Source organism: Camelina sativa, chromosome 15 (genome assembly GCF_000633955.1).
Source record: "Camelina sativa cultivar DH55 chromosome 15, Cs, whole genome shotgun sequence".
NCBI classification, from domain to species: Eukaryota; Viridiplantae; Streptophyta; class Magnoliopsida; order Brassicales; family Brassicaceae; genus Camelina; species Camelina sativa.
The window spans coordinates 7,770,897-7,796,056 of NC_025699.1; the positions used below are offsets into that span (position 1 = coordinate 7,770,897).

General features: G+C 36.0%; 9 protein-coding genes and 1 long non-coding RNA gene across 12 annotated transcripts; 8 read left to right on the forward strand and 2 right to left on the reverse strand.

Moving 5' to 3' along the window:
• Positions 152 to 1,148, forward strand: LOC104745922 (kinesin-like protein KIN-13B). The gene is made up of 2 exons (XM_010467301.2): positions 152 to 546; positions 789 to 1,148. The coding sequence occupies exons 1-2, from the start codon at positions 409 to 411 to the stop codon at positions 1,131 to 1,133; spliced, it is 483 nt and encodes a 160-aa protein (XP_010465603.1). The 5' UTR covers positions 152 to 408; the 3' UTR covers positions 1,134 to 1,148.
• Positions 1,309 to 2,229, reverse strand: LOC104748223 (pyridoxal 5'-phosphate synthase-like subunit PDX1.2). The gene has a single exon (XM_010469899.2). It carries the CDS (start codon positions 2,011 to 2,013, stop codon positions 1,309 to 1,311), a length of 705 nt encoding a protein of 234 aa, XP_010468201.1. The 5' UTR covers positions 2,014 to 2,229.
• On the forward strand, positions 3,920 to 5,861 carry LOC104748225 (kinesin-like protein KIN-13B). The gene is made up of 6 exons (XM_010469900.1): positions 3,920 to 4,314; positions 4,557 to 4,775; positions 5,092 to 5,262; positions 5,376 to 5,477; positions 5,585 to 5,662; positions 5,772 to 5,861. Exons 1-6 carry the CDS (start codon positions 4,177 to 4,179, stop codon positions 5,859 to 5,861), a joined length of 798 nt encoding a protein of 265 aa, XP_010468202.1. The 5' UTR covers positions 3,920 to 4,176.
• On the forward strand, positions 7,885 to 12,147 carry LOC104745927 (kinesin-like protein KIN-13B). 2 transcript variants are annotated; one of them, XM_010467307.1, is made up of 12 exons: positions 7,885 to 8,278; positions 8,521 to 8,739; positions 9,053 to 9,226; positions 9,340 to 9,441; positions 9,549 to 9,626; positions 9,736 to 9,817; positions 10,123 to 10,282; positions 10,370 to 10,672; positions 10,778 to 10,996; positions 11,088 to 11,433; positions 11,521 to 11,586; positions 11,667 to 12,147. In XM_010467307.1, exons 1-12 carry the CDS (start codon positions 8,141 to 8,143, stop codon positions 11,844 to 11,846), a joined length of 2,067 nt encoding a protein of 688 aa, XP_010465609.1. In that variant the 5' UTR covers positions 7,885 to 8,140; the 3' UTR covers positions 11,847 to 12,147. The 2 variants fall into 2 exon arrangements, with proteins under 2 accessions (XP_010465609.1, XP_010465610.1); XM_010467308.2 differs by having other exon boundaries at positions 9,056 to 9,226; positions 11,667 to 11,846.
• Positions 12,180 to 12,901, reverse strand: LOC104745928. Its single transcript, XM_010467309.1, has one exon. It carries the CDS (start codon positions 12,825 to 12,827, stop codon positions 12,372 to 12,374), a length of 456 nt encoding a protein of 151 aa, XP_010465611.1. The 5' UTR covers positions 12,828 to 12,901; the 3' UTR covers positions 12,180 to 12,371.
• On the forward strand, positions 16,201 to 17,125 carry LOC104745929 (pre-mRNA-splicing factor ATP-dependent RNA helicase DEAH1-like). 2 transcript variants are annotated; one of them, XM_019237075.1, is made up of 3 exons: positions 16,201 to 16,378; positions 16,551 to 16,623; positions 16,710 to 17,125. In XM_019237075.1, the coding sequence occupies exons 1-3, from the start codon at positions 16,283 to 16,285 to the stop codon at positions 16,763 to 16,765; spliced, it is 225 nt and encodes a 74-aa protein (XP_019092620.1). In that variant the 5' UTR covers positions 16,201 to 16,282; the 3' UTR covers positions 16,766 to 17,125. The 2 variants fall into 2 exon arrangements, 1 of the variants encoding a protein (XP_019092620.1); XR_760796.2 differs by lacking the exon at positions 16,201 to 16,378 and adding an exon at positions 16,379 to 16,468.
• LOC104745930 lies at positions 18,070 to 18,373 on the forward strand. Its single transcript, XR_760797.2, has 2 exons — positions 18,070 to 18,162; positions 18,262 to 18,373. It is a non-coding gene; the product is annotated as an uncharacterized LOC104745930 (long non-coding RNA).
• Positions 18,966 to 20,163, forward strand: LOC104745931 (60S ribosomal protein L37-3). Its single transcript, XM_010467311.2, has 4 exons — positions 18,966 to 19,058; positions 19,158 to 19,293; positions 19,729 to 19,830; positions 19,917 to 20,163. The coding sequence occupies exons 1-4, from the start codon at positions 19,056 to 19,058 to the stop codon at positions 19,961 to 19,963; spliced, it is 288 nt and encodes a 95-aa protein (XP_010465613.1). The 5' UTR covers positions 18,966 to 19,055; the 3' UTR covers positions 19,964 to 20,163.
• LOC104745932 (ERAD-associated E3 ubiquitin-protein ligase HRD1A) lies at positions 20,390 to 23,439 on the forward strand. The gene is made up of 8 exons (XM_010467312.2): positions 20,390 to 20,604; positions 20,779 to 21,343; positions 21,427 to 21,603; positions 21,743 to 21,892; positions 22,020 to 22,225; positions 22,386 to 22,545; positions 22,831 to 23,011; positions 23,099 to 23,439. Exons 2-8 carry the CDS (start codon positions 20,808 to 20,810, stop codon positions 23,204 to 23,206), a joined length of 1,518 nt encoding a protein of 505 aa, XP_010465614.1. The 5' UTR covers positions 20,390 to 20,604; positions 20,779 to 20,807; the 3' UTR covers positions 23,207 to 23,439.
• On the forward strand, positions 23,540 to 25,147 carry LOC104745933 (ras-related protein RABG3c-like). The gene is made up of 7 exons (XM_010467314.1): positions 23,540 to 23,629; positions 23,740 to 23,792; positions 23,905 to 24,004; positions 24,202 to 24,348; positions 24,449 to 24,529; positions 24,655 to 24,800; positions 24,904 to 25,147. Exons 2-7 carry the CDS (start codon positions 23,785 to 23,787, stop codon positions 24,968 to 24,970), a joined length of 549 nt encoding a protein of 182 aa, XP_010465616.1. The 5' UTR covers positions 23,540 to 23,629; positions 23,740 to 23,784; the 3' UTR covers positions 24,971 to 25,147.

The window sequence follows — 25,160 nt, forward strand, 5'->3', positions numbered from 1 at the left end:
ATAAAGGTGTAGTAGTAATTAGTAACTACAAATATCATGCTAATCCAAATCCCATAAAATATAGTAAAAAAAAACCAGTAGAATTGGTCCACAAATCTACCATTAAATAAATTAAAAAGAAGAATTGAAACGACATACAATACAAATCGAGAGTTTAAGGGAGCGTCGTCAGAGAGAGAGAGAGAAAGCAACAGCAGCAACCAAAAAAAAATACTCTCTCTCTACTCTCTGCGCTTTAATTTGAACTTGTCGAGAGAGAGAGAAGAGAAACAAAAAGGGTTATTAGATAGAGAGATAGCAGAGAGAGAGGTAGAGCGAGAGCGAGCAAAGCTTCGGCTAGGGGATTGTGGTTTAGACGAGATCCGATTTAAAGGATCCATTTGGAGCTCCGATTCGAGCTAAAAGGTCATGAACGGGAGACAGAGATCTGGCGCAGCGGCGGTTCATCACCAGAGGCAGCTCTCCGATAACCCTCTCGACATGTCTTCCTCCAATGGCAGATGGCTTCAATCCACTGGTCTTCAGCATTTTCAGTCATCCGCCAATGTAATCCCAGAATCTCATCCTTTTCTTCTCCTCCTCCGTATATTTTCATCGATTTAAACTTTTTTTTGAGTTTCTGTAAAGATCTGTTAGTTCAGATCTTTTAAAATGAAAATTCTCCGGGAGACTTATCAATTTCTCCGATCTAAAGTATTGGGAAATTTTGTTTTTGAGTTTCTTATGAACCCAAGTTTTAGTGTATGAGATTTTTTAAAAACTAATGGTGGGATTGGGATTATGAACAGGATTACGGATACTATGCTGGTGGGCAAGGAGGTGGGCAAGCAACAAGAGGATACCAGAATGCTCAGAGAGGGTTTAATGGAGGAAACGACTTTTTTGGGGAACCCACTACTCCTCAATACGGTGCTCGTCCCACCAACCAGAGGAAGAACAATGATGAATCTGAGTTTAGTCCTGGGCTCTTAGATCTGCATTCTTTTGATACTGAGCTTCTTCCTGAGGTAGGTGTATTAGATAGAGTTGCTTTTTTTAACTTTTTAGTGCCTTTAAATGTCGCTGCATTTAGGTGGACATCTATAATATTGATTGCTTGCTGGAAGAGTGGACTCTTTACACTGCACTTTTAGGTTATTGGACTATTTTTAGTAAAAGAACTTTTATTTCCTCTGTGACCATATCATGGGTAATTGTCTGCTAACCAATTTGAAGATGAAACCTTTAAATGAATTATATGACACCATCTGGTTATTTGTTTCTCTGCTTTTAGGCATTGTGGGCATATTGTGTAGGCTTTTAACTTGGTTATCTTNCAAACTGAACAACAGGAACCCTACCCATCTGCTTAGTCTGAGCAACAAGATCATACGGAGCCGAGATCTTCTTAGCAAAAGTAAACACCTCATCATCATCCATATTGTTCAAAACCCTAACTTCACCCATCAACGACCTAACGTTCTTAACAGTCTTCGAAACGTTACCTGTTCCAGTTAAATCACCTTGGATCCTAATCATAGCAGCACCTTCCCTGATTCTCCTCAAAGCTTCACCTGTATCACGACAACCACAAATGAACGGAGATCGGAAGTTATGTTTGTTGATGAAATGATCATCATCCGCTACAGAGATGATCTCGCTCTCGTCAATGTAGTCAACCGCAAGAGACTCCAAGATCTGAGCTTCGACGAAATGACCGACGCGAGCTCGCGCCATCACAGGTACAGAGACGGCTCGTTTCACTTCTTTGACGAGGACAGGATCCGGCATACGACGAACACCGGAAAGAGATCGAACCGGATCGGAGACGAGGACAGAACATGCGCCGGCGGATTCAGCGATCTTAGCTTGGTTGACAGAAGAAACCTCGACAATGGCGCCGCCGCGGAGTACTTGAGCTAACCCAACCTTGACTGAGAAGGGATGGGTTTTTTTAGCGTCGGTAATGGCTGTTCCGCTGTAGAGAGTAACAGCTCCTTGTTGATCTTGATCCGTCATAGCTTGATCCGCCATTTTTAGGTTTCGTAAGCTTTGTTTGTTTTAGTAACAGAGAGTATGTTTAAGTTACACGATCGGAGACGAGAAGGAGAAAGCTGCGTTGAAATAAAAAAGAGAGAATGGAGAAGAGTGTGGTTTCGTCTAGAAGATTCTGAGACTGTCTTCGTCACTGTGAAATCAATTTAGGTCGCCGATTAAGGAGAAACCTGAAAACGACGTCGTGTTGAGGAAAAGAGGAAAGAAACTTAGTGGGCTTCCATGATGATGATGATATGACCCAAGTAGACTATTTTTTTAAGAGCCGTAGGATGTGAATAGTACACGTGGCGTCATCGTGTGATATTCGCGCTTCCTTCGTCTGACGTCCGTCCAAAGATATTTTTTTTGGAAATGAGTTATTCGATGGACACGAGTCAAACGAAAGAGGGAGGAGGGTGAATCTAACAACTGTCTAACTTTAGTGGTGGCCTACCATGTTTATAAAATTTGTCACGACCTAGACGGCGTCGTTTTTAGTGCTCCTCACGTGTTTCAGGTTTGTTTGTTTGCTTGCTTCTTCCAACTATTTGTTTCACAGTTTTTGTAGCAATTGAATATGATTGAGTTGAGTACGTAAATCTTACTCTCCCCATTCTCTGCCACTACCACTGATGATGAATAATCATATAAAGTTCTGATGAAGCTTGTATTATATTTTTAGAGATGAGACAAAAAATAATCTCTCTCAGTCTGCAACAATTAGAAAAAGAAAAAAAAAATTGATTCAAATCTAAAAGTTCTTTTCTAATCGTCATTACCATCCATTATATATAAAAAGTAGAGAATAAAGAATTACAAAAAAAATAATACTAGTAATGTTTAAGTAATAGTGTGTAATACTAGATGAAATTTTCATCTCTTACCTTGTGAACGCGGACAGGATCCAAGACTTACGTGGATTGATTGATTATAAATGCTTTAATAACATCAAAAAAATTTGTGGGTTAGTCAGATTTAAGAATACCAACACATGCATATACATGAAGCTGTGTATATATATGGATAACAACACGCGATTTTTTTTATTTTAATATCACCACTCCTTTTGATACATATACACGTCTGATGTCCCCCAAAATTATCGGAGAATAATGACGTTGTTTTAGTATGACCATATATGCATATGGGAGACTGTCTATATATATGCTCAAGTTTGAAAATAAAAAGACTTGATCTCTTCTTTAGTTTTCCGATTAATTTGAGTACACAAATCTATATATTTTGCTTCGATTTATATTCGAGAGAGATAAACGTATTATGCCGACACGTTCTCATTTTTTTTCTTTTTCTTATGCATAAAATATCTCTTGTTGATAATGATAAAGTTCTTACAACGTAACGTATTACCGATCTCTCACAGACAACAAGAGAGTGGGGCGACCACTTTTGTTTTCTTTTAACGGCAAAATTCAAACTTGAAAAACCAACAATCATCGCGGTCTCTACTAGCTAATTCAGAATATAAAAAATAAACCACTTTACAGAAAACTACTTTACACCATCTAAATTGGAAAGCTATCCTGATTACTCTATAAACAATTTTCACTTAATAAGTGTGAAAATAATTTTGGTCAAATCAACTACAAAAATTACTTTAGAACTCAAAAACATTTGGATCAAACTTAAAGAACTTTTATTTAGTGATATTTACCAAAATTTACTTTTTTTTAATAGAAAAACAATAGAGTTTTCACCAAAAAGATCATAATACGAAGTCACAAGACTAGTAGTATAAAGGTGTAGTAGTAATTAGTAACTACAAATATCATGCTAATCCAAATCCCATAAAATATAGTAAAAAAAAACCAGTAGAATTGGTCCACAAATCTACCATTAAATAAATTAAAAAGAAGAATTGAAACGACATACAATACAAATCGAGAGTTTAAGGGAGCGTCGTCAGAGAGAGAGAGAGAAAGCAACAGCAGCAACCAAAAAAAAATACTCTCTCTCTACTCTCTGCGCTTTAATTTGAACTTGTCGAGAGAGAGAGAAGAGAAACAAAAAGGGTTATTAGATAGAGAGATAGCAGAGAGAGAGGTAGAGCGAGAGCGAGCAAAGCTTCGGCTAGGGGATTGTGGTTTAGACGAGATCCGATTTAAAGGATCCATTTGGAGCTCCGATTCGAGCTAAAAGGTCATGAACGGGAGACAGAGATCTGGCGCAGCGGCGGTTCATCACCAGAGGCAGCTCTCCGATAACCCTCTCGACATGTCTTCCTCCAATGGCAGATGGCTTCAATCCACTGGTCTTCAGCATTTTCAGTCATCCGCCAATGTAATCCCAGAATCTCATCCTTTTCTTCTCCTCCTCCGTATATTTTCATCGATTTAAACTTTTTTTTGAGTTTCTGTAAAGATCTGTTAGTTCAGATCTTTTAAAATGAAAATTCTCCGGGAGACTTATCAATTTCTCCGATCTAAAGTATTGGGAAATTTTGTTTTTGAGTTTCTTATGAACCCAAGTTTTAGTGTATGAGATTTTTTAAAAACTAATGGTGGGATTGGGATTATGAACAGGATTACGGATACTATGCTGGTGGGCAAGGAGGTGGGCAAGCAACAAGAGGATACCAGAATGCTCAGAGAGGGTTTAATGGAGGAAACGACTTTTTTGGGGAACCCACTACTCCTCAATACGGTGCTCGTCCCACCAACCAGAGGAAGAACAATGATGAATCTGAGTTTAGTCCTGGGCTCTTAGATCTGCATTCTTTTGATACTGAGCTTCTTCCTGAGGTAGGTGTATTAGATAGAGTTGCTTTTTTTAACTTTTTAGTGCCTTTAAATGTCGCTGCATTTAGGTGGACATCTATAATATTGATTGCTTGCTGGAAGAGTGGACTCTTTACACTGCACTTTTAGGTTATTGGACTATTTTTAGTAAAAGAACTTTTATTTCCTCTGTGACCATATCATGGGTAATTGTCTGCTAACCAATTTGAAGATGAAACCTTTAAATGAATTATATGACACCATCTGGTTATTTGTTTCTCTGCTTTTAGGCATTGTGGGCATATTGTGTAGGCTTTTAACTTGGTTATCTTATCAGCAGATTCCAGTCTCTAGCCAACTAGATGGCCCCTCACTTTTCAATCCTAGTCAAACCCAAAGCTTTGATGACTTTGAAGCTTACAACAAGCAGCCTAACCGTAGTCGCGTTTTGGCTGAAAACTTGGCTGCTGAGAAGGAGAAGATGAACGCTGTTGCTAAGATCAAAGTTGTTGTACGTTTTCTATCCTTCAGTTCCTATATAAAATCACTTGATTTCCCCTGCTTTGTGTATTGCGAATACTAATCTTTATTATATCATGATGTTGCCTTATCGTTTGTGAACAGGTGCGTAAGAGACCACTTAACAAGAAGGAGTCGACAAAAAACGAGGAAGACATTATTGACACGCATTCCAATTGCTTAACAGTTCATGAAACAAAAGTGAAGGTCAGTTTCTGGTAGTTTGGATTTATGCAATCTCAATTGTCCGAGTCATCACCGTAGCAAGACACTTAAGACTGACTCACTGACGTATGATTACATTGTGATTGCAGGTTGACTTAACTGCTTATGTTGAAAAGCATGAGTTTGTGTTTGATGCCGTGCTAGATGAGGAAGTATCAAATGATGAGGTAAGTGCTGTTTGAAAGTAAAAGGACTGAATATAAATCTGGACTAAATACAATATTTTTACATTATAATCAGTTCCTATTCTGGCGCTTATTTCTCAAATTTCTGTAGGTTTATCGTGAGACGGTGGAGCCTGTAGTCCCCCTCNTAGCTTGGTTGACAGAAGAAACCTCGACAATGGCGCCGCCGCGGAGTACTTGAGCTAACCCAACCTTGACTGAGAAGGGATGGGTTTTTTTAGCGTCGGTAATGGCTGTTCCGCTGTAGAGAGTAACAGCTCCTTGTTGATCTTGATCCGTCATAGCTTGATCCGCCATTTTTAGGTTTCGTAAGCTTTGTTTGTTTTAGTAACAGAGAGTATGTTTAAGTTACACGATCGGAGACGAGAAGGAGAAAGCTGCGTTGAAATAAAAAAGAGAGAATGGAGAAGAGTGTGGTTTCGTCTAGAAGATTCTGAGACTGTCTTCGTCACTGTGAAATCAATTTAGGTCGCCGATTAAGGAGAAACCTGAAAACGACGTCGTGTTGAGGAAAAGAGGAAAGAAACTTAGTGGGCTTCCATGATGATGATGATATGACCCAAGTAGACTATTTTTTTAAGAGCCGTAGGATGTGAATAGTACACGTGGCGTCATCGTGTGATATTCGCGCTTCCTTCGTCTGACGTCCGTCCAAAGATATTTTTTTTGGAAATGAGTTATTCGATGGACACGAGTCAAACGAAAGAGGGAGGAGGGTGAATCTAACAACTGTCTAACTTTAGTGGTGGCCTACCATGTTTATAAAATTTGTCACGACCTAGACGGCGTCGTTTTTAGTGCTCCTCACGTGTTTCAGGTTTGTTTGTTTGCTTGCTTCTTCCAACTATTTGTTTCACAGTTTTTGTAGCAATTGAATATGATTGAGTTGAGTACGTAAATCTTACTCTCCCCATTCTCTGCCACTACCACTGATGATGAATAATCATATAAAGTTCTGATGAAGCTTGTATTATATTTTTAGAGATGAGACAAAAAATAATCTCTCTCAGTCTGCAACAATTAGAAAAAGAAAAAAAAAATTGATTCAAATCTAAAAGTTCTTTTCTAATCGTCATTACCATCCATTATATATAAAAAGTAGAGAATAAAGAATTACAAAAAAAATAATACTAGTAATGTTTAAGTAATAGTGTGTAATACTAGATGAAATTTTCATCTCTTACCTTGTGAACGCGGACAGGATCCAAGACTTACGTGGATTGATTGATTATAAATGCTTTAATAACATCAAAAAAATTTGTGGGTTAGTCAGATTTAAGAATACCAACACATGCATATACATGAAGCTGTGTATATATATGGATAACAACACGCGATTTTTTTTATTTTAATATCACCACTCCTTTTGATACATATACACGTCTGATGTCCCCCAAAATTATCGGAGAATAATGACGTTGTTTTAGTATGACCATATATGCATATGGGAGACTGTCTATATATATGCTCAAGTTTGAAAATAAAAAGACTTGATCTCTTCTTTAGTTTTCCGATTAATTTGAGTACACAAATCTATATATTTTGCTTCGATTTATATTCGAGAGAGATAAACGTATTATGCCGACACGTTCTCATTTTTTTTCTTTTTCTTATGCATAAAATATCTCTTGTTGATAATGATAAAGTTCTTACAACGTAACGTATTACCGATCTCTCACAGACAACAAGAGAGTGGGGCGACCACTTTTGTTTTCTTTTAACGGCAAAATTCAAACTTGAAAAACCAACAATCATCGCGGTCTCTACTAGCTAATTCAGAATATAAAAAATAAACCACTTTACAGAAAACTACTTTACACCATCTAAATTGGAAAGCTATCCTGATTACTCTATAAACAATTTTCACTTAATAAGTGTGAAAATAATTTTGGTCAAATCAACTACAAAAATTACTTTAGAACTCAAAAACATTTGGATCAAACTTAAAGAACTTTTATTTAGTGATATTTACCAAAATTTACTTTTTTTTAATAGAAAAACAATAGAGTTTTCACCAAAAAGATCATAATACGAAGTCACAAGACTAGTAGTATAAAGGTGTAGTAGTAATTAGTAACTACAAATATCATGCTAATCCAAATCCCATAAAATATAGTAAAAAAAAACCAGTAGAATTGGTCCACAAATCTACCATTAAATAAATTAAAAAGAAGAATTGAAACGACATACAATACAAATCGAGAGTTTAAGGGAGCGTCGTCAGAGAGAGAGAGAGAAAGCAACAGCAGCAACCAAAAAAAAATACTCTCTCTCTACTCTCTGCGCTTTAATTTGAACTTGTCGAGAGAGAGAGAAGAGAAACAAAAAGGGTTATTAGATAGAGAGATAGCAGAGAGAGAGGTAGAGCGAGAGCGAGCAAAGCTTCGGCTAGGGGATTGTGGTTTAGACGAGATCCGATTTAAAGGATCCATTTGGAGCTCCGATTCGAGCTAAAAGGTCATGAACGGGAGACAGAGATCTGGCGCAGCGGCGGTTCATCACCAGAGGCAGCTCTCCGATAACCCTCTCGACATGTCTTCCTCCAATGGCAGATGGCTTCAATCCACTGGTCTTCAGCATTTTCAGTCATCCGCCAATGTAATCCCAGAATCTCATCCTTTTCTTCTCCTCCTCCGTATATTTTCATCGATTTAAACTTTTTTTTGAGTTTCTGTAAAGATCTGTTAGTTCAGATCTTTTAAAATGAAAATTCTCCGGGAGACTTATCAATTTCTCCGATCTAAAGTATTGGGAAATTTTGTTTTTGAGTTTCTTATGAACCCAAGTTTTAGTGTATGAGATTTTTTAAAAACTAATGGTGGGATTGGGATTATGAACAGGATTACGGATACTATGCTGGTGGGCAAGGAGGTGGGCAAGCAACAAGAGGATACCAGAATGCTCAGAGAGGGTTTAATGGAGGAAACGACTTTTTTGGGGAACCCACTACTCCTCAATACGGTGCTCGTCCCACCAACCAGAGGAAGAACAATGATGAATCTGAGTTTAGTCCTGGGCTCTTAGATCTGCATTCTTTTGATACTGAGCTTCTTCCTGAGGTAGGTGTATTAGATAGAGTTGCTTTTTTTAACTTTTTAGTGCCTTTAAATGTCGCTGCATTTAGGTGGACATCTATAATATTGATTGCTTGCTGGAAGAGTGGACTCTTTACACTGCACTTTTAGGTTATTGGACTATTTTTAGTAAAAGAACTTTTATTTCCTCTGTGACCATATCATGGGTAATTGTCTGCTAACCAATTTGAAGATGAAACCTTTAAATGAATTATATGACACCATCTGGTTATTTGTTTCTCTGCTTTTAGGCATTGTGGGCATATTGTGTAGGCTTTTAACTTGGTTATCTTATCAGCAGATTCCAGTCTCTAGCCAACTAGATGGCCCCTCACTTTTCAATCCTAGTCAAACCCAAAGCTTTGATGACTTTGAAGCTTACAACAAGCAGCCTAACCGTAGTCGCGTTTTGGCTGAAAACTTGGCTGCTGAGAAGGAGAAGATGAACGCTGTTGCTAAGATCAAAGTTGTTGTACGTTTTCTATCCTTCAGTTCCTATATAAAATCACTTGATTTCCCCTGCTTTGTGTATTGCGAATACTAATCTTTATTATATCATGATGTTGCCTTATCGTTTGTGAACAGGTGCGTAAGAGACCACTTAACAAGAAGGAGTCGACAAAAAACGAGGAAGACATTATTGACACGCATTCCAATTGCTTAACAGTTCATGAAACAAAAGTGAAGGTCAGTTTCTGGTAGTTTGGATTTATGCAATCTCAATTGTCCGAGTCATCACCGTAGCAAGACACTTAAGACTGACTCACTGACGTATGATTACATTGTGATTGCAGGTTGACTTAACTGCTTATGTTGAAAAGCATGAGTTTGTGTTTGATGCCGTGCTAGATGAGGAAGTATCAAATGATGAGGTAAGTGCTGTTTGAAAGTAAAAGGACTGAATATAAATCTGGACTAAATACAATATTTTTACATTATAATCAGTTCCTATTCTGGCGCTTATTTCTCAAATTTCTGTAGGTTTATCGTGAGACGGTGGAGCCTGTAGTCCCCCTCATATTTCAGCGCATCAAAGCCACTTGCTTTGCATATGGGCAAACAGGTAAATTATCTCCAAAGGAATCATAGATACACAAGATCACTTTCCTGGAAAATCTGACAAGCTAATAGCAAGACCTTAACATCCACCATCTAAAGTATTTGGCATGCGTTTCTACTGTGGGAGGTTAAGGCCTACTCTACTTTCCCAAACTGTGCATGTAAAAGCCTTTTCAGTTTAACTGTGAAAATTGTTTGGAGCGCGATAATCAACATACACTTATCAGACACAGAGACTAGTCTGCTTTAACTATATTCTTACCCGTTTTCTCTGTGTGAACCATCTTCGGTTTTATGTTTGCCTCTCAGGTAGTGGCAAAACGTATACTATGAAGCCTTTGCCTCTTAAGGCTTCAAGGGACATCCTGAGGTTGATGCACCACACATACAGAAACCAAGGGTTTCAGTTGTTTGTCAGCTTTTTTGAGATTTATGGAGGAAAGCTATATGATCTCCTCAGTGAGAGGAAGTAAGTTGATAGGCATCTTACGCAGTTTTAGATCTTGACTGCAATGCTTATTATGTAGATGTATTCAATATTTCTTTATCTTTATAGGAAGCTATGCATGAGAGAGGATGGTAAGCAGCAAGTATGCATCGTTGGTTTGCAAGAGTATAGAGTATCTGATACAGATGCGATTATGGAGCTTATTGAGAGAGGAAGTGCAACCAGAAGTACTGGAACCACTGGTGCAAATGAAGAATCCTCTCGTTCCCATGCTATACTTCAGCTCGCAATAAAAAAATCAGCTGAGGGAAATCAGTCAAAGCCCCCTCGCCTCGTTGGCAAACTTTCTTTCATCGATCTTGCTGGAAGTGAACGTGGTGCAGACACAACAGACAATGACAAGCAGACAAGGTAACACTTCACACCATATCTTATAATGACACTTTTCAAGTTGTTCAGTTTGAATTATGTGTCCAACTATTTGCTTAAACACATTGTTTGTATCATATGACACAGATTGGAAGGAGCAGAGATCAATAAGAGCTTACTCGCCTTGAAGGAATGTATTAGAGCTCTGGATAATGATCAAGGTCACATCCCTTTTAGAGGCAGTAAGTTAACCGAAGTTCTCAGGGACTCCTTCATGGGAAATTCTCGTACTGTAATGATATCGTGCATATCGCCAAGCTCTGGATCATGCGAGCACACACTTAACACGTTAAGATACGCAGACAGGTTGGTTTATTCATTTGCTGTTGTATATTGTCTTATTTTTCTGTTCATTCCTGCATCTCATATAATTTTGCATAAACTATGAATATTGTAGGGTTAAGAGTCTTTCAAAGGGAAACGCCTCTAAGAAAGATGTATCTTCGTCGACCATGAACCTAAGGGAGTCCACAAAGATTCCTTTGTCGGCTGCACTTCCAACTCCAACCAACTATGATGATGACGTGAATGAGATGTGGACTGAAGAGAACGATGACTTTGATGCATCAGATTATGAGCAAGAGAAACAAATGTGGAAGAAAAATGGGAAACTAGAGCCGTCCTATACCGGTATGGCACAGGAGAGAATTCCGAAACCTACTATTCAGATGAAGTCAAGAGATATGCCAAGGCCCGATATGAAGAAGTCAAACTCTGATGACAACCTAAATGCACTTCTGCAGGTAACATTCAGCTAAAGCATTCTCTATCAGTCAATATCTGCCGTAATGATCTTTGATACAAAAATGGTTTCTCATGAATTTTACCAGGAAGAAGAAGACCTTGTGAATGCACACCGTAAACAAGTTGAGGATACCATGAACATTGTGAAAGAGGTATGAATTTTGGTCAGTTGGTTTCGGTTCTATGGCTTAAGCTAAGATTCTCTAAAATCCCTTTTAAATCACCTGCGCAGGAGATGAACTTGCTGGTTGAAGCAGACCAACCAGGAAATCAGCTAGATGGTTACATTTCAAGACTAAACACAATTCTATCTCAGAAGGCTGCAGGTATACTCCAACTACAGAACCGTCTTGCTCATTTCCAGAAACGCCTTAGGGAGCACAATGTATTGGTCTCTACCACTGGATACTGACCTATAATCAGACTCTCGAGTAAATACTGGTCCTCCTTTTATCGACCTCATCTCGGGCTTGTGCGGTTGTGCCCCCCTATTGGCTTGGACTGGAGATCAGAAGCTTATCTGTTTACAGCCTACTGAGAACTTTACAGCGAAGAGTTACGGATGATTACAGAGTTTCTCATACGTAATAGATGCAGTCTGTTCCTGCTACTGCAATTTGAATTCTATCAGATTCTTGTAATGGATTTATTGCAGAAGATGAAATACCTATGTAATATTGCATTTGTGCTATTAATGAGCTTGCCTTCTTCTATCTATACCATATTATTTGGTGTTCTTGAAGTATGAGTTCCAACCGATGATTAATATAGCTTCAAACAGTATCGTGATGAACAGTGTAACTATTCACCAGCATCAAAGTACTTGTAACTGAGAAACTATTCACCATCAAATGTTGTTGGTAAAACATGAAACAAATAAACAAGAACAGAAGACTAAAAACCAAACAAATCAAGAACATGATAGCCTTTGGATAGGTTAAGAATAGAGATCAGTGAGGAACTTGTCAACGATGTTGAGATACACGGGACTTCTAATACGAGAATAGTAATGAAGCGCCTCTTCAACGTCAAGGGCTTGTTCTATATCTCCAGTCTCAATCATATACATCTCGTTAATCTTCTTCTCCATTGTATCACAATCTCTTGATGAACGGGAAGAGCAAGGTTCTGTTTTCTTCTCTTGATGATGATCTTGTTCTTGCTCTTGAACCTTGTGCTGCAACTTTAATGGACCTCCGATGCTGTTTTCCAGATCAGACTCCCAAATGTTGAGGAAACTTGCGTAGATATTATCTCCATCGAGAGAATTTGATCTGCAAAATGTACAAGGGAAGTGAGTTTTCGGTCTAGGGAGTTTCTTACCTGCTCGGAGAATGATGGACTTGAGACTGTGAAGTGTTCTATGAAAGAAAATGTTTGTTTTCTGAAACATCTCTCTTCAATGCAACTGATATGTTCTTGTCGGCAGATCAATCATCTTCTCATATATATAAATAATTTTGAAGTCATAGAAATCAAATTATATGTTTTATTAATGTGTTGATATGTTACTTTAGCTTCATAGTATTTGCGAATGCACCTTTTGTGTCTATTACTCAGCATCAAAAAGGCTAAAGTGTAAATTTGTCATGTCTACGAATAAAATCTTTCTCTTTTGTTTTGTTTATCTTTGTCCATATGTTATAACATGTCTTTTGCTTATCTGAAGATCTTAAATTAAAGTTAATAGTATTGACTTAATTTTGGATCACGTATATGCAGTACTCTGATATTACCGTTGTTCAAGAGAATCAAGGAACCGTACTCTTTCTCAACAATCATGTTTCTTGAGTTTGACCAATGGACCTACTTCATGAGTTAAATAACTTGGATATTCTAGCTATGTTTTTTTTCTCTTTTCTTAAAACCGCACACTTAAATTGATATAGAATATATATATATATATTTGGCCATATTTATAGAATATATATATATATATATATATATATATTTGGCCATATGGGAGGGGTCGAATTATTTCACACACATGATTGTAATCTTAAAAAAAGAATTGGCTAGACACAAAAAAAAACAGGCAAAATTTAAGTTGAAAGATGAGAGATGAAATTATTCATTTGTAAGAACGGGGTTGTGGTGGAGGTGATCCTTTTGGTATGGACTCCGGATGTATGCGTATGGGTTTTCTTTTTATGTTTTAGACTCTTTGTTCGGAAAACCTCATCTTTTAAAATTTAAGTTCGGAAAGATAAGTGTAGTAGCACTGCTATGTAGGCACTAAAATATATTTTAATATATAAAATTTATAAATATTTATAGAGAAATAGCTGAATACATATTTTGTTTTAAGATAGAATAAAATGTATATTTAAAATTATAATTTGATTTCTACCAAAAAAAAAAATTACAATTTGATTAGCTTGAAGTTCCTGTAATATATTTATATATATAGTAATTTCAAAATTTTATATTCAAACAAAAAAAATCAGTTCTTTATTCACAATAAATTTATTTTTATGAATTTTTCACATATTTTATTAACTTACATATTCTATCAAATATTTTGTAACTCTTATATTTAAAATAATATCCATATTTTAAGGCATTAAAATTAAATTAATTGCAATGATTTATTTGTGTTTATGTTATTTTTTCCACCTTCATAGTATTTATAGCATTCTAATGAATGATTAATGACAATTAAAAATATAATAAATAATAAAAGATATTAATATTTAATTATTGAATTTTTTTAATTCTTCTATAATTTATGTAAGAGTCCAACATATGTGTAGCATATGCTATTATGTTTATAAGAAGTTTAACATGTGTGTATGATATATATATGTAAGATATGATATAAATATATGTGATATTTTAAAAAAAAATATGATGAAATATTTAACTATTCTATCATTTAAATTGTTCTTAATTTTTTTTTGGATAGAAGTACTACATATATATTAATCCTATATTATGAACATCAAGATAAATAGTTTTATTTTCAATTCTACTTGTCATCCTTAAGATATGTCGCGTGTTTTCTATTTTGCTTTTATGTTTTATTTATTTTAAGATAAATAATTTACATGAAATTATTATGTAACTATTTTTAAAATTCTATTCACTTATTACTATTATTCTAATCATATATCATTTATGAGTATATAGTTAATTAACATATATATATATATATATATAATATATTTATATCAATTTATTAAAACTAAATTATTGTGAATTGTAAATATATATATAAGTTAGGTTTTGGTCACACTTATAATGGTATAATTGAATCATTTTTTCTATGATTTTTAATATATGACTTTATTAATCATCTCAGAAAAGCATCTTTTGTTTTCGATTAATCATCTCGAATAATATTTATTTTTATAATAAATCTAAATCATATAATAAATAATAGGTAAGTTTTCTTGCATTTGTTGGACTGTGAAAAACTATTGAATGAATTAAGAAATCTATTAAACCATAATTGGGGAAATTTTTTATAATTTCTGTACAAGTTTTGAAAACTATTTTTAAAAATATATATTTATGTAATATAAACTATTAAATAATCAATTTATTCAATAAATTATTAAGCTCTTTAAAAAATTATATAATTATATTAATTTCAAAACTACGCAATGCATGGACATTATCTAGCTTTGTTAGAATGATGTCATTGAAAACTACAACTCTACAAAAATATTCGAATTAATGAATTTGACCAAAAAATAAATTAATCAATAATGAAAGCAGAGTACACCAGATGGGTAGCTAACACATGTGGCAAATCTCATAATCTCAAAGGACGATTAATTAATAAGATTGGGTAAAATCAAATTGAAAAAGTGAACTCGTTTTTCATAACTAATTCTCCTTTCTTCATCTATATGTTGGTTGCATTGTTCATCTATAGGTTACTGAAAGGTTAAAGCATCTGCTACAAGACCGGCCTCACAGTGCTCTAGTGTCTCCTTGCATCGAATTGGGTAAGCCACTTCAGTTTCTAAACTCATGTTTTGAAAAAAGTGAATATGAAAATAGAATTCCGTCTGACACAGTTTCTCTTGTGCAGCTCTAGGTGTAACAACATCACCTCTAGACCTTATGGACAAGCTTGATTTCCCACCTACGGATGCCAATCATTCATTTGCAACGAAATTATTCGAAAAGGTTTCTCGGAATTCTAATTTAGTGATTAAGAGCATAACCCCTCGCAAGCGTGGAGATGAAACCATGCGTGAATTTCTTGAGGAAATGGAGGTATAAATTTTTGATGACTGGTGAATTAAAAGATTATTTTTATATTTAATTTTGTAACCGGTTTTGAATTGTATAGGGACTTTTTCCGCCACAAAGTATAGCAAACATGCTAGAATTGTTATATGGATTAGGTGCCATAAACAAGGAGGGTTTGCTAACAAAGTCGGGAGCCAAAATGTCTGAATTACCCGTCGAACCTAGGGTAGCGAAAATGATCATTTGCTCAGAAAAATATAGATGTTCTGAAGAAATCATTACTATTGCTGCCATGGTTTCTGTTTGTGGGTTAGTTTACCAAAACTTTGATAATAAAGTATCAGATCATCTTTGCATGCTCGATATATATGATTCTTGGAGAGAAACGAACTTTTCTGAAGATTGGTGCTCAGATAACCAAGTGAACGTAAGTATTTTTTTTTACTTGGTTTATTATTGTCAGTAAAAGTAGTTTCCCGAAATTATCTCTAACTTGATAACACGTGGATATTTTAGGTGTCGTGTATGCAATACGCCAGGAGCATGCGGAAATCCAAGAAAAAGAATTTAGGAGATCTACAAATTGAAGTGTCATCCAATAGAAATGATGATGCGATAACTAAATGCATCATTTCAGGGTTTTTTATGACATGTGCAACCCTTTCGAAGGATGGTTCTTATCAGTCTCTTAAACGTCCCTATGTTAAGAAACACATTGACTCATCATCGACGTTATACGAGGTAAGAGATTGGTATAATAAAAGCTAACTCATAAAAGTTTACCAATTTGTGGTATATTCGGATCTTAGTTCTCCAAATTCGATGCGACAGGTATATTGCATCTGTTTTCTTTTCTTTACATTTCTTATTACTGTTTTCTCGGTGAGTAACACAGTTTTGGAAATCTCATCAGGTCACAGGAATCAGTCCCACATTGTTAAGTGAAATAGCTCCTCATTTTTATCAAATCAAAGATATCAGAGATGGTATGTAATTACTTCTATCCTGTTTACTAAATGTTTTGTAAACTATTATCAAGTTAACCATCAACGAAACTTTTTTCTTTTGACAGATACTGACTGTAAGATGCCAAAAGGGGTGGGGCGAGCTCCGGGTCTCTTTTTCTAGTTGAGCCTCTGACTGCAAAATTTTTGAGCTGCTGAGTGATGACTAAGGAACCGTTCCTTTTAGTGTGTTTCGAACTGGTTTACTGAGCTTTTATCCTATTTTGGATTAGTAGAGATCTACAGTATCGTGTTTACCTTCTTGGGAGGCTAGGGTCATCTATTCATCTTTCTAGATTCTGGGAATTTGTCTAGGGACAATCTTGAAGTGAGACTTGGTTTTTGTGGAAGAAAGTTTTCGGTTGGTGTTTGTTGGGTGTTGCCGGATTTTCCGGAGTTCTGTTCTACGTGAGATTAATGTTCAGAGTTTATTGGTCGTGTTCTTAATCCAGATTGTCAATCAATAAAGAATCTGATCATAAAAGCGATATGGAGTTAATTTCGGATAAAGGAGTTCATATCTTCAGTGAGTGGACAGTTGCAATCGATCGTTGGATTGAAATCTTATGTGGATTAACGATATGGAGTTAATCCAGATGTTATGATGCTTTTGAAGACACTTAAAAGCAGGAGACTAGTATCAGAAGAACCTTCATCCCTCTCTATCAGAATAGATGATGTTGTAGGATTTTATTTTGTATCAGAATAGATGATTTTCTATATACTTTTATCAATTAATGTTAAGAAATTGCAAAGTTCAAGAATCATTAAATGAAAATTTAAGAGTTTGATGAAATATTATTGGTTAATAATTATAAAAATATATTATTAAAAATAAATAATACATTTATTGTTAAATAATAAATGTTTTTCTTGATTCATGTAAAAATCCTAAAACATCATCTGTTATGATATAGAGGGAGTATAACATATGAGCTTTTCTTCAAGCTCAAAGTGCTACAAAAGATGTTGTTGGTCAATCTTATGTGGCTATAGGTTACCCCTTTTGGTTGCAGGACTTGTTTGAATATGAGAGAATCGTTGCTTCTGTGTAGGATTAGCAGTGTGTTTTGTTTCTCTATTAACTTTTTTTTTTTGTCTCTCTATAACTTATCCTCAGGTTGTTTTAAACACTAGTTGTACTCTTCCATAATAAATGTATATTTCAGAAGTTCACATGAAAAGAAAAGAAAAAACATTTGGTGTATAAAATTTTTAAATCACCCTTCAAATGATTTTCTTTTATAATAAAACTAATCCAGCAGAAATAATCTTTGAAAAACAAAAAGGTATACATTCTATATGTTTAAAAAGTTTGTTAAACCTTGTTGATGGGCAAAATAAGTTACAATTTTGCAATTAGGCCCATTAATGTTACATACAAAGGCCCATTAATTTAAGTACAACCCTAGAAACAGAAATCGCACCTTCATATAAATTGGCCGTCACTAAAAGATGAGCTTCTTCTTCTTCGCTGAAGCCGAATCCTAGGGTTTTCTCTGCACACAACTCGCTCCAATGGTTGGTGATCTCTCCTCCCCCTCTCTCTCTCTTCTCGCTACTCATTCTCGTCACCCTAGAAACCATTGTCTGAACTTTTGTTGTTGATGAGTATTTCAGGGAAAGGGAACAGGAAGTTTCGGTAAGAGGAGGAACAAGTCTCACACTCTGTGTGTGAGATGTGGTCGTCGTAGTTTCCACATCCAGAAGAGTCGTTGCTCGGCTTGTGCTTACCCTGCNCATTTATTGTTAAATAATAAATGTTTTTCTTGATTCATGTAAAAATCCTAAAACATCATCTGTTATGATATAGAGGGAGTATAACATATGAGCTTTTCTTCAAGCTCAAAGTGCTACAAAAGATGTTGTTGGTCAATCTTATGTGGCTATAGGTTACCCCTTTTGGTTGCAGGACTTGTTTGAATATGAGAGAATCGTTGCTTCTGTGTAGGATTAGCAGTGTGTTTTGTTTCTCTATTAACTTTTTTTTTTTGTCTCTCTATAACTTATCCTCAGGTTGTTTTAAACACTAGTTGTACTCTTCCATAATAAATGTATATTTCAGAAGTTCACATGAAAAGAAAAGAAAAAACATTTGGTGTATAAAATTTTTAAATCACCCTTCAAATGATTTTCTTTTATAATAAAACTAATCCAGCAGAAATAATCTTTGAAAAACAAAAAGGTATACATTCTATATGTTTAAAAAGTTTGTTAAACCTTGTTGATGGGCAAAATAAGTTACAATTTTGCAATTAGGCCCATTAATGTTACATACAAAGGCCCATTAATTTAAGTACAACCCTAGAAACAGAAATCGCACCTTCATATAAATTGGCCGTCACTAAAAGATGAGCTTCTTCTTCTTCGCTGAAGCCGAATCCTAGGGTTTTCTCTGCACACAACTCGCTCCAATGGTTGGTGATCTCTCCTCCCCCTCTCTCTCTCTTCTCGCTACTCATTCTCGTCACCCTAGAAACCATTGTCTGAACTTTTGTTGTTGATGAGTATTTCAGGGAAAGGGAACAGGAAGTTTCGGTAAGAGGAGGAACAAGTCTCACACTCTGTGTGTGAGATGTGGTCGTCGTAGTTTCCACATCCAGAAGAGTCGTTGCTCGGCTTGTGCTTACCCTGCTGCTCGCAAGAGGACTTGTAAGAAACTCTTCATTTTTTTTTGTTTATCTCCTAATCTGTTTCATTTTCTCGATCTAGATTTGCATTAGTGTATGCTAAAGTTCATTCTCCCCATTTTGGTCAGTGCTTCGTTTGAGCTTGTTTTGCATTTGCATAGTGTGTATAATCAATAGGACAAGCTTTATCTATTCGTATTTGTCTGTAGCTCTATTGACTTGGTTGTTGATTGTGATTATAGCTTGAAATGTAGAAGCTTTATCTTTTCTTGGATGTCTTTGACACAAAGGATTTGTTGTGTAATTGTAATTACTGTTCAAGTTAGAGAACTTGTTGTGCATTTTTTTAATCCCTTAACTCAATTCTGATAGTCCCACTAGTGTGTTAGTTTATATATGAACGAGTGTGATTGCTGCAAGATTAATGAATACTTATTATGTGTTTGATTGTATATAGACAACTGGAGTGTGAAGGCCATCAGGAGGAAGACTACTGGTACCGGAAGGATGAGGTATCTCCGTAATGTTCCTCGTCGGTTCAAGACTGGATTCAGAGAAGGTACTTACTTTCTGATTGATTTTTGAGTTTTTCTTTCTCTTCCATTCGAAATGGGGTTTTAAATTGCGCATTCATTTGTTGCATAGGTACTGAAGCCAAGCCAAGAAACAAGGCAGCAGCTTCGTCAGCATAAAGAGGCAGTACAAGTAATCGCAGGAAGGAGTAAAACTTAGCTTTTTCGTACTCATCTAGTTGAAGATTGCACAATTCCTGAGGATCTGATACAATTATGTTTTATGGGTTTTGTTTCGTGTTTTTGTTATTCACTTGAAAAAGTTTTGAACTTTGTTGAAATATCACATTACATTTGCAACTTCATTTCAACTAGCCTTCTTCATACGTCCCCCTCTTACAAATTACATCCATTGATGTCCCGGTTTTGATTGATTATGTTGGATTCTTACATCTTAAGCTAATGCAAACTAAATCAAATCATTTGAACAACTTGCGCATTTTATTCCAAATTATAAAATCAAATCGAGTTTTGGAACTCTCAAAAACAATAAATTGCATTACTTGTAGTGTTTGTTGTAAATTGTAATGACTAATAAATAAGGAAAGCAAGGGTATAATTGGAATTTTAAGAAACCAGCAGCGAAGAACTAAAAAAATTGGTCTTAAATCGGAAAAACATAGAAACACCGCAAACTGGCTCTTTCCTCCTCCGCATCGTTGGTTTTTCTCCGCCGTCACTGTCGTTCTCTTCCCCTCGCGATTTCGATATCAAGTCCTCTCTCTCTCCTAGAAAACATCCTTTTCCCCAATTCGCTGCAGGTTAATATTTCCTATGCAAAGATCGAGTTTTTAACAATTTCTCATTGTCTTTCTTCTCAATTAGTAATTGGATCAATTCAAATTCGCTTCTTTTAATTCGATCTCTTCGATTGATTCCCTTGTGCGTTGGATTTGAATCCGCTCCTTACTTCCTAAGTTATAATTTTTTCACAGATCTATCTTTGAAATTGTTGAAGAAGAAGATGATGATACGACTAAGAACATACGCATGCCTTAGTTTTATAGCGACACTGGCTGTAATTTACCATGCCTTCAGCAGCAGAGGCCAGTTTTATCCAGCGACGGTTTATTTATCAACCTCAAAGATCAGTTTGGTGCTGCTTCTCAACATGTGTTTGGTCCTTATGCTCAGTCTCTGGCATTTGGTCAAATTCATCTTCTTGGGATCACTTAGGGAAGCAGAGATCGAGAGGCTGAATGAGCAAGCTTGGAGAGAGCTTATGGAGATTCTCTTTGCTATTACTATCTTTCGACAAGACTTTTCTAGTGGGTTTCTTCCTTTGGTTGTGACTCTTTTGTTGATTAAGGCTTTACATTGGCTTGCTCAGAAAAGAGTTGAATTCATTGAGACTACTCCTTCTGTGTCTAAGTTATCTCATTTTCGTATTGTCTCTTTTATGGGTTTCCTTCTTCTTGTGGATAGTCTCTTTATGTATAGTTCTGTTCGTCATTTGATTCAGACTCGCCAGGCTTCTGTTTCTCTCTTCTTCTCTTTCGAGTAAGTTGGTTTTTGCTGCTTTTCATTGTATTTGTCACTTGTACTTGTGATATTATGTAGCTGATTATAAGTTTTTGTTATAGGTATATGATCTTGGCGACAACGACTGTTGCTATTTTCGTGAAGTATGTTTTCTATGTCACTGATATGATCATGGATGGTCAATGGGAGAAGAAACCAGTTTATACTTTCTATCTGGAGCTTATTCGTGACCTGCTTCACTTGTCCATGTATATCTGCTTCTTCTTTGTCATATTCATGTAAGTTTTTCCATCCTGTTATATTATATTCAGGAATCTATAATGAAGAATGAAACATCTTGAATCAAAGATGCTTAGACAGACTTGGTTAGAAGACTCTTTGTTGTTGGACTTACCAATATTCTTATTATCTGTTTAGGAACTATGGTGTGCCTTTGCACTTGTTACGGGAGCTCTACGAAACCTTCAGGAACTTCCAGATTCGTGTTTCCGATTACCTTCGTTATCGTAAAATCACGTCCAATATGAACGACAGGTTTCCTGATGCAACTCCTGAAGAACTTGTTGCGTAAGTTTCAGATATCACATTCTTTCTTATGAATCCACTTAAAAAGTAGGCAAAATTCTGAATTTGGGCTTCTGCATTTTGGATGGCTTCTTATGTCATTGGTTCTTCATTTCTTTCTAATATGCAGAAGTGATGCTACATGTATCATATGCCGTGAAGAGATGACAAATGCGAAGAAACTGATATGCGGGCATCTCTTTCATGTGCATTGTCTTCGATCATGGTTGGAGCGACAGCAGACTTGTCCTACTTGCAGAGCACTTGTTGTACCTCCTGAGAATGCCACATCTGCAGCCGCAGGCCAACGTGGAGTACACCAAGGTTCCCAACAAGGTAAGCATATTGCTGCGCATGCAAATTTGCAACAAAACTGGAACCTGTTTATACACAATATTTGTTTGCTTCTGAGAATTTTGGTATTGGAACATGAAACATCGTCTGAGTTTAGCCTTTATGTACATGAGACTAATTAGTTTTGTTGACATCGAAGCAGGTACATCAAGCTCAGGCAACCAGGGCTCTGAAACAAGTTCTTCTGCTGGCGTTTCCAATGATAATTTGAGCAGGCACCACGCCAGGCTTCAAGCAGCTGCTTCTGCAGCGTCCATGTACGGGAAATCAATGGTTTACCCATCTGCAAAAACAGTAGCATGGTACGTATTTATCTGTTGACTTTATACTTCGTTTCGAGTGTAGAACTCCTAAGGTGATTTAGTTTTTAGGTTCCGTAGGATTCTGACTGCATGGTATAAATAGAGAAATATCAGAATACGATTCTTAAGAAGCTTTAAGATATGAAAAGATCAAAGGATACATCTACATGTGATCTTACTTGGAGTTCATGTTCTTCAGCTATTTTAACTTTTGCCATCCTCTCTTGACTCCTTTATATGTGATAGAGGGATAAACTGACAAATATGTTTGTTCCTTTTGTTAAGGTCGCCGGGTATTCCTGGTACAGAGCAAGTGTCAACTGAACCAGATCAAACTCGTGCTTCATCCTTTAACCCGTCTCCACTTCCTCAACAAAGCCTTCCTGGTGAAAACTCCCAAGCCTATGCAAATATGTCAGAGACTAAGCTGGAAGAAATGAGAAAATCTCTGGAGACCCACCTCGAGGTATGTCGTCCCCATTTCAGTAATGTGAAACTCCAGGATAGCTTCTAGTAGATGGTGTATAATCCTTTCAGAAACGTTCTCGTGTAGATTTTGCGAAACCGACTTCATTTTCTAGAGAAGAGGAAACCTGAATCCACCGAGCCCACAAGCGAACCAGATAACAAAGGAAAATCGGTTGCGGATGCAGCAGAGTAAATCCAGTGGAAAAAACAAGCAAAGACTCAGGTAATATAACTGAGGCAGAGCAGATAGAGAAAGGAGAAAGCTTGGTGGTTCTTCCCAGAGAGAGAGAGTAAAGAAAAAACAGACTAAAAAAAAGTGTACATGTTTTAAATTCATTGTCATAGAAATTAGTAAGTTTGAGAGACTAAAAATTATGAACAGACTGAATCATAAACCGTTGTTATTTAATTCTTGGGTTTGCATTACTCTCTAATGTTCCAATTTTAATTTACCATTATCTAAAGCAGTATGTAATATCCAAACGATATCCACGGGTTAAAATAAAAAGGTGAAATATTTGTATTGCTGAATAATACATTCGTAAATCGCCTCTCTACCAAACCTTTACCCTCGGAGAAGAAGAACCAACAAAATTATTATTCTCGGTGACAGTGGGTAAATTTTTTTAATTTATTTTGTCTATTATTCTCCCTGGATTTTGATTTTTGATGTTCATTGATGACGACACATTTTGATTATTGATTATTACGTTTTTGCTCGCTCAGGGTTGGGAACAAAATAAATTACGTTTTTGCTCGAAGACGTCCTTGATGAATCAGTATGTATTCTATTATACTCCTCTCCTCAGGATCTGAGATTTTTAACTTGTTATTGTGATTCGTTTTATTGAATTATTAGTACCTGTTGTTTTTTTTATCTTATTTTGTTAGGTTTGTGAATCGAAAGTTTAGTAATCAGTATAAAGCTACCATTGGAGCTGATTTCTTGACCAAAGAGGTTCAAATCGATGATAGGTTGTTCACTTTGCAGGTAATTTAACTGAGTGTGTTATCTAATATGTAATGTGATTAGGTTTATTATTGCTCATAGTGTTAGTTTCTTGGTTTGATAGTTTATGTTTGAGAAAGAGTTATCATCCAACTCTTGTTCTTCTCAAAAGAAGAAGATTAGTGTTTTAGTGTCTAAATACAAATAGGAATAAAGTAATGTTGTGTTCCCATGTATAGATTTGGGATACTGCTGGGCAAGAAAGGTTTCAAAGTCTGGGTGTTGCTTTCTACAGAGGAGCGGACTGTTGTGTTCTTGTGAATGATGTCAATGTCATGAAATCTTTTGACAATCTTAATAACTGGAGGGAAGAGTTCTTGATCCAGGTTACAAACGAAACATCCTCATACATACTGTATCATATTCTTTTGGAATGTTTTCTATATCATATCAGTGACTTAATTGGTTTTTATTGAGTGTGTTTAGGCTAGTCCTTCGGATCCTGAAAGCTTCCCGTTTGTTGTGTTGGGGAATAAGACAGATGTTGACGGTGGAAAGAGTCGAGTGGTAATAAGCTGTTTTTTTTTCAGAAACTCATACGGAGGCTTGTTGTTTATTTAGATCCTTCTCTCTAAAGTGAAGTAAGAGTTTTGACAAATTTATGCTAAAGACAGAGATACCTCATCTTTCAGGTTTCTGAGAAAAAAGCAAAGGCTTGGTGTGCATCCAAGGGCAACATTCCTTACTTCGAGACTTCAGCCAAAGAAGGATTCAATGTCGATGCAGCTTTCGAATGCATTGCCAAAAATGCTCTTAAGAATGAACCTGAAGAAGAAGTGTAAGTCCAAACACTTTAGCAAAACTCCTACATCATCTCAACTCTCATCAAATTGAGTTTCTCTTTGAACTTTTCTCAGTTTCTTTGTTTTAATGCCTCGCAGGTACCTTCCGGACACTATTGATGTAGCTGGGGCACGGCAACAAAGATCAACTGGGTGTGAATGCTAACCAACTTTGTTGCAAGGTTTATTAGAAAGAACATGTATTTTAAAAGAGTGAGCTTTTTTGTTTCTTTGGCATTATCCTGATGTGTATCAATTAGCATAAGCACTTCTTTCTGCAATTAAAACGAATTGGGTTCCTTAACTTTTTTGCTGTATGGAATTTTTGGTCGCTTGTTTCATTCTTAATCTCTTCA

Bases quoted from the DNA above. Each gene is read 5' to 3' on its own strand.
- LOC104745928 (XM_010467309.1), bottom strand. From the start codon at position 12,827: ATGTTTCAGAAAACAAACATTTTCTTTCATAGAACACTTCACAGTCTC.
- LOC104745933 (XM_010467314.1), top strand. The intron at 24,005-24,201 runs GTAATTTAACTG...TCCCATGTATAG, and splicing joins ATAGGTTGTTCACTTTGCAG to ATTTGGGATACTGCTGGGCA. The intron at 24,801-24,903 runs GTAAGTCCAAAC...AATGCCTCGCAG, and splicing joins AATGAACCTGAAGAAGAAGT to GTACCTTCCGGACACTATTG.
- LOC104745932 (XM_010467312.2), top strand. From the start codon at position 20,808: ATGATGATACGACTAAGAACATACGCATGCCTTAGTTTTATAGCGACA. The intron at 21,344-21,426 runs GTAAGTTGGTTT...TTTTTGTTATAG, and splicing joins TCTCTCTTCTTCTCTTTCGA to GTATATGATCTTGGCGACAA. The intron at 23,012-23,098 runs GTATGTCGTCCC...GTTCTCGTGTAG, and splicing joins CTCTGGAGACCCACCTCGAG to ATTTTGCGAAACCGACTTCA.
- LOC104745931 (XM_010467311.2), top strand. The intron at 19,294-19,728 runs GTAAGAAACTCT...GATTGTATATAG, and splicing joins TGCTGCTCGCAAGAGGACTT to ACAACTGGAGTGTGAAGGCC. The intron at 19,831-19,916 runs GTACTTACTTTC...TTTGTTGCATAG, and splicing joins CAAGACTGGATTCAGAGAAG to GTACTGAAGCCAAGCCAAGA.
- LOC104745922 (XM_010467301.2), top strand. From the start codon at position 409: ATGAACGGGAGACAGAGATCTGGCGCAGCGGCGGTTCATCACCAGAGG. The intron at 547-788 runs GTAATCCCAGAA...GATTATGAACAG, and splicing joins ATTTTCAGTCATCCGCCAAT to GATTACGGATACTATGCTGG.
- LOC104745929 (XM_019237075.1), top strand. From the start codon at position 16,283: ATGACATGTGCAACCCTTTCGAAGGATGGTTCTTATCAGTCTCTTAAA. The intron at 16,379-16,550 runs GTAAGAGATTGG...AAATCTCATCAG, and splicing joins CATCATCGACGTTATACGAG to GTCACAGGAATCAGTCCCAC. The intron at 16,624-16,709 runs GTATGTAATTAC...TTCTTTTGACAG, and splicing joins AATCAAAGATATCAGAGATG to ATACTGACTGTAAGATGCCA.
- LOC104745927 (XM_010467307.1), top strand. From the start codon at position 8,141: ATGAACGGGAGACAGAGATCTGGCGCAGCGGCGGTTCATCACCAGAGG. The intron at 10,283-10,369 runs GTAAGTTGATAG...TTATCTTTATAG, and splicing joins GATCTCCTCAGTGAGAGGAA to GAAGCTATGCATGAGAGAGG. The intron at 10,997-11,087 runs GTTGGTTTATTC...TGAATATTGTAG, and splicing joins ACGTTAAGATACGCAGACAG to GGTTAAGAGTCTTTCAAAGG.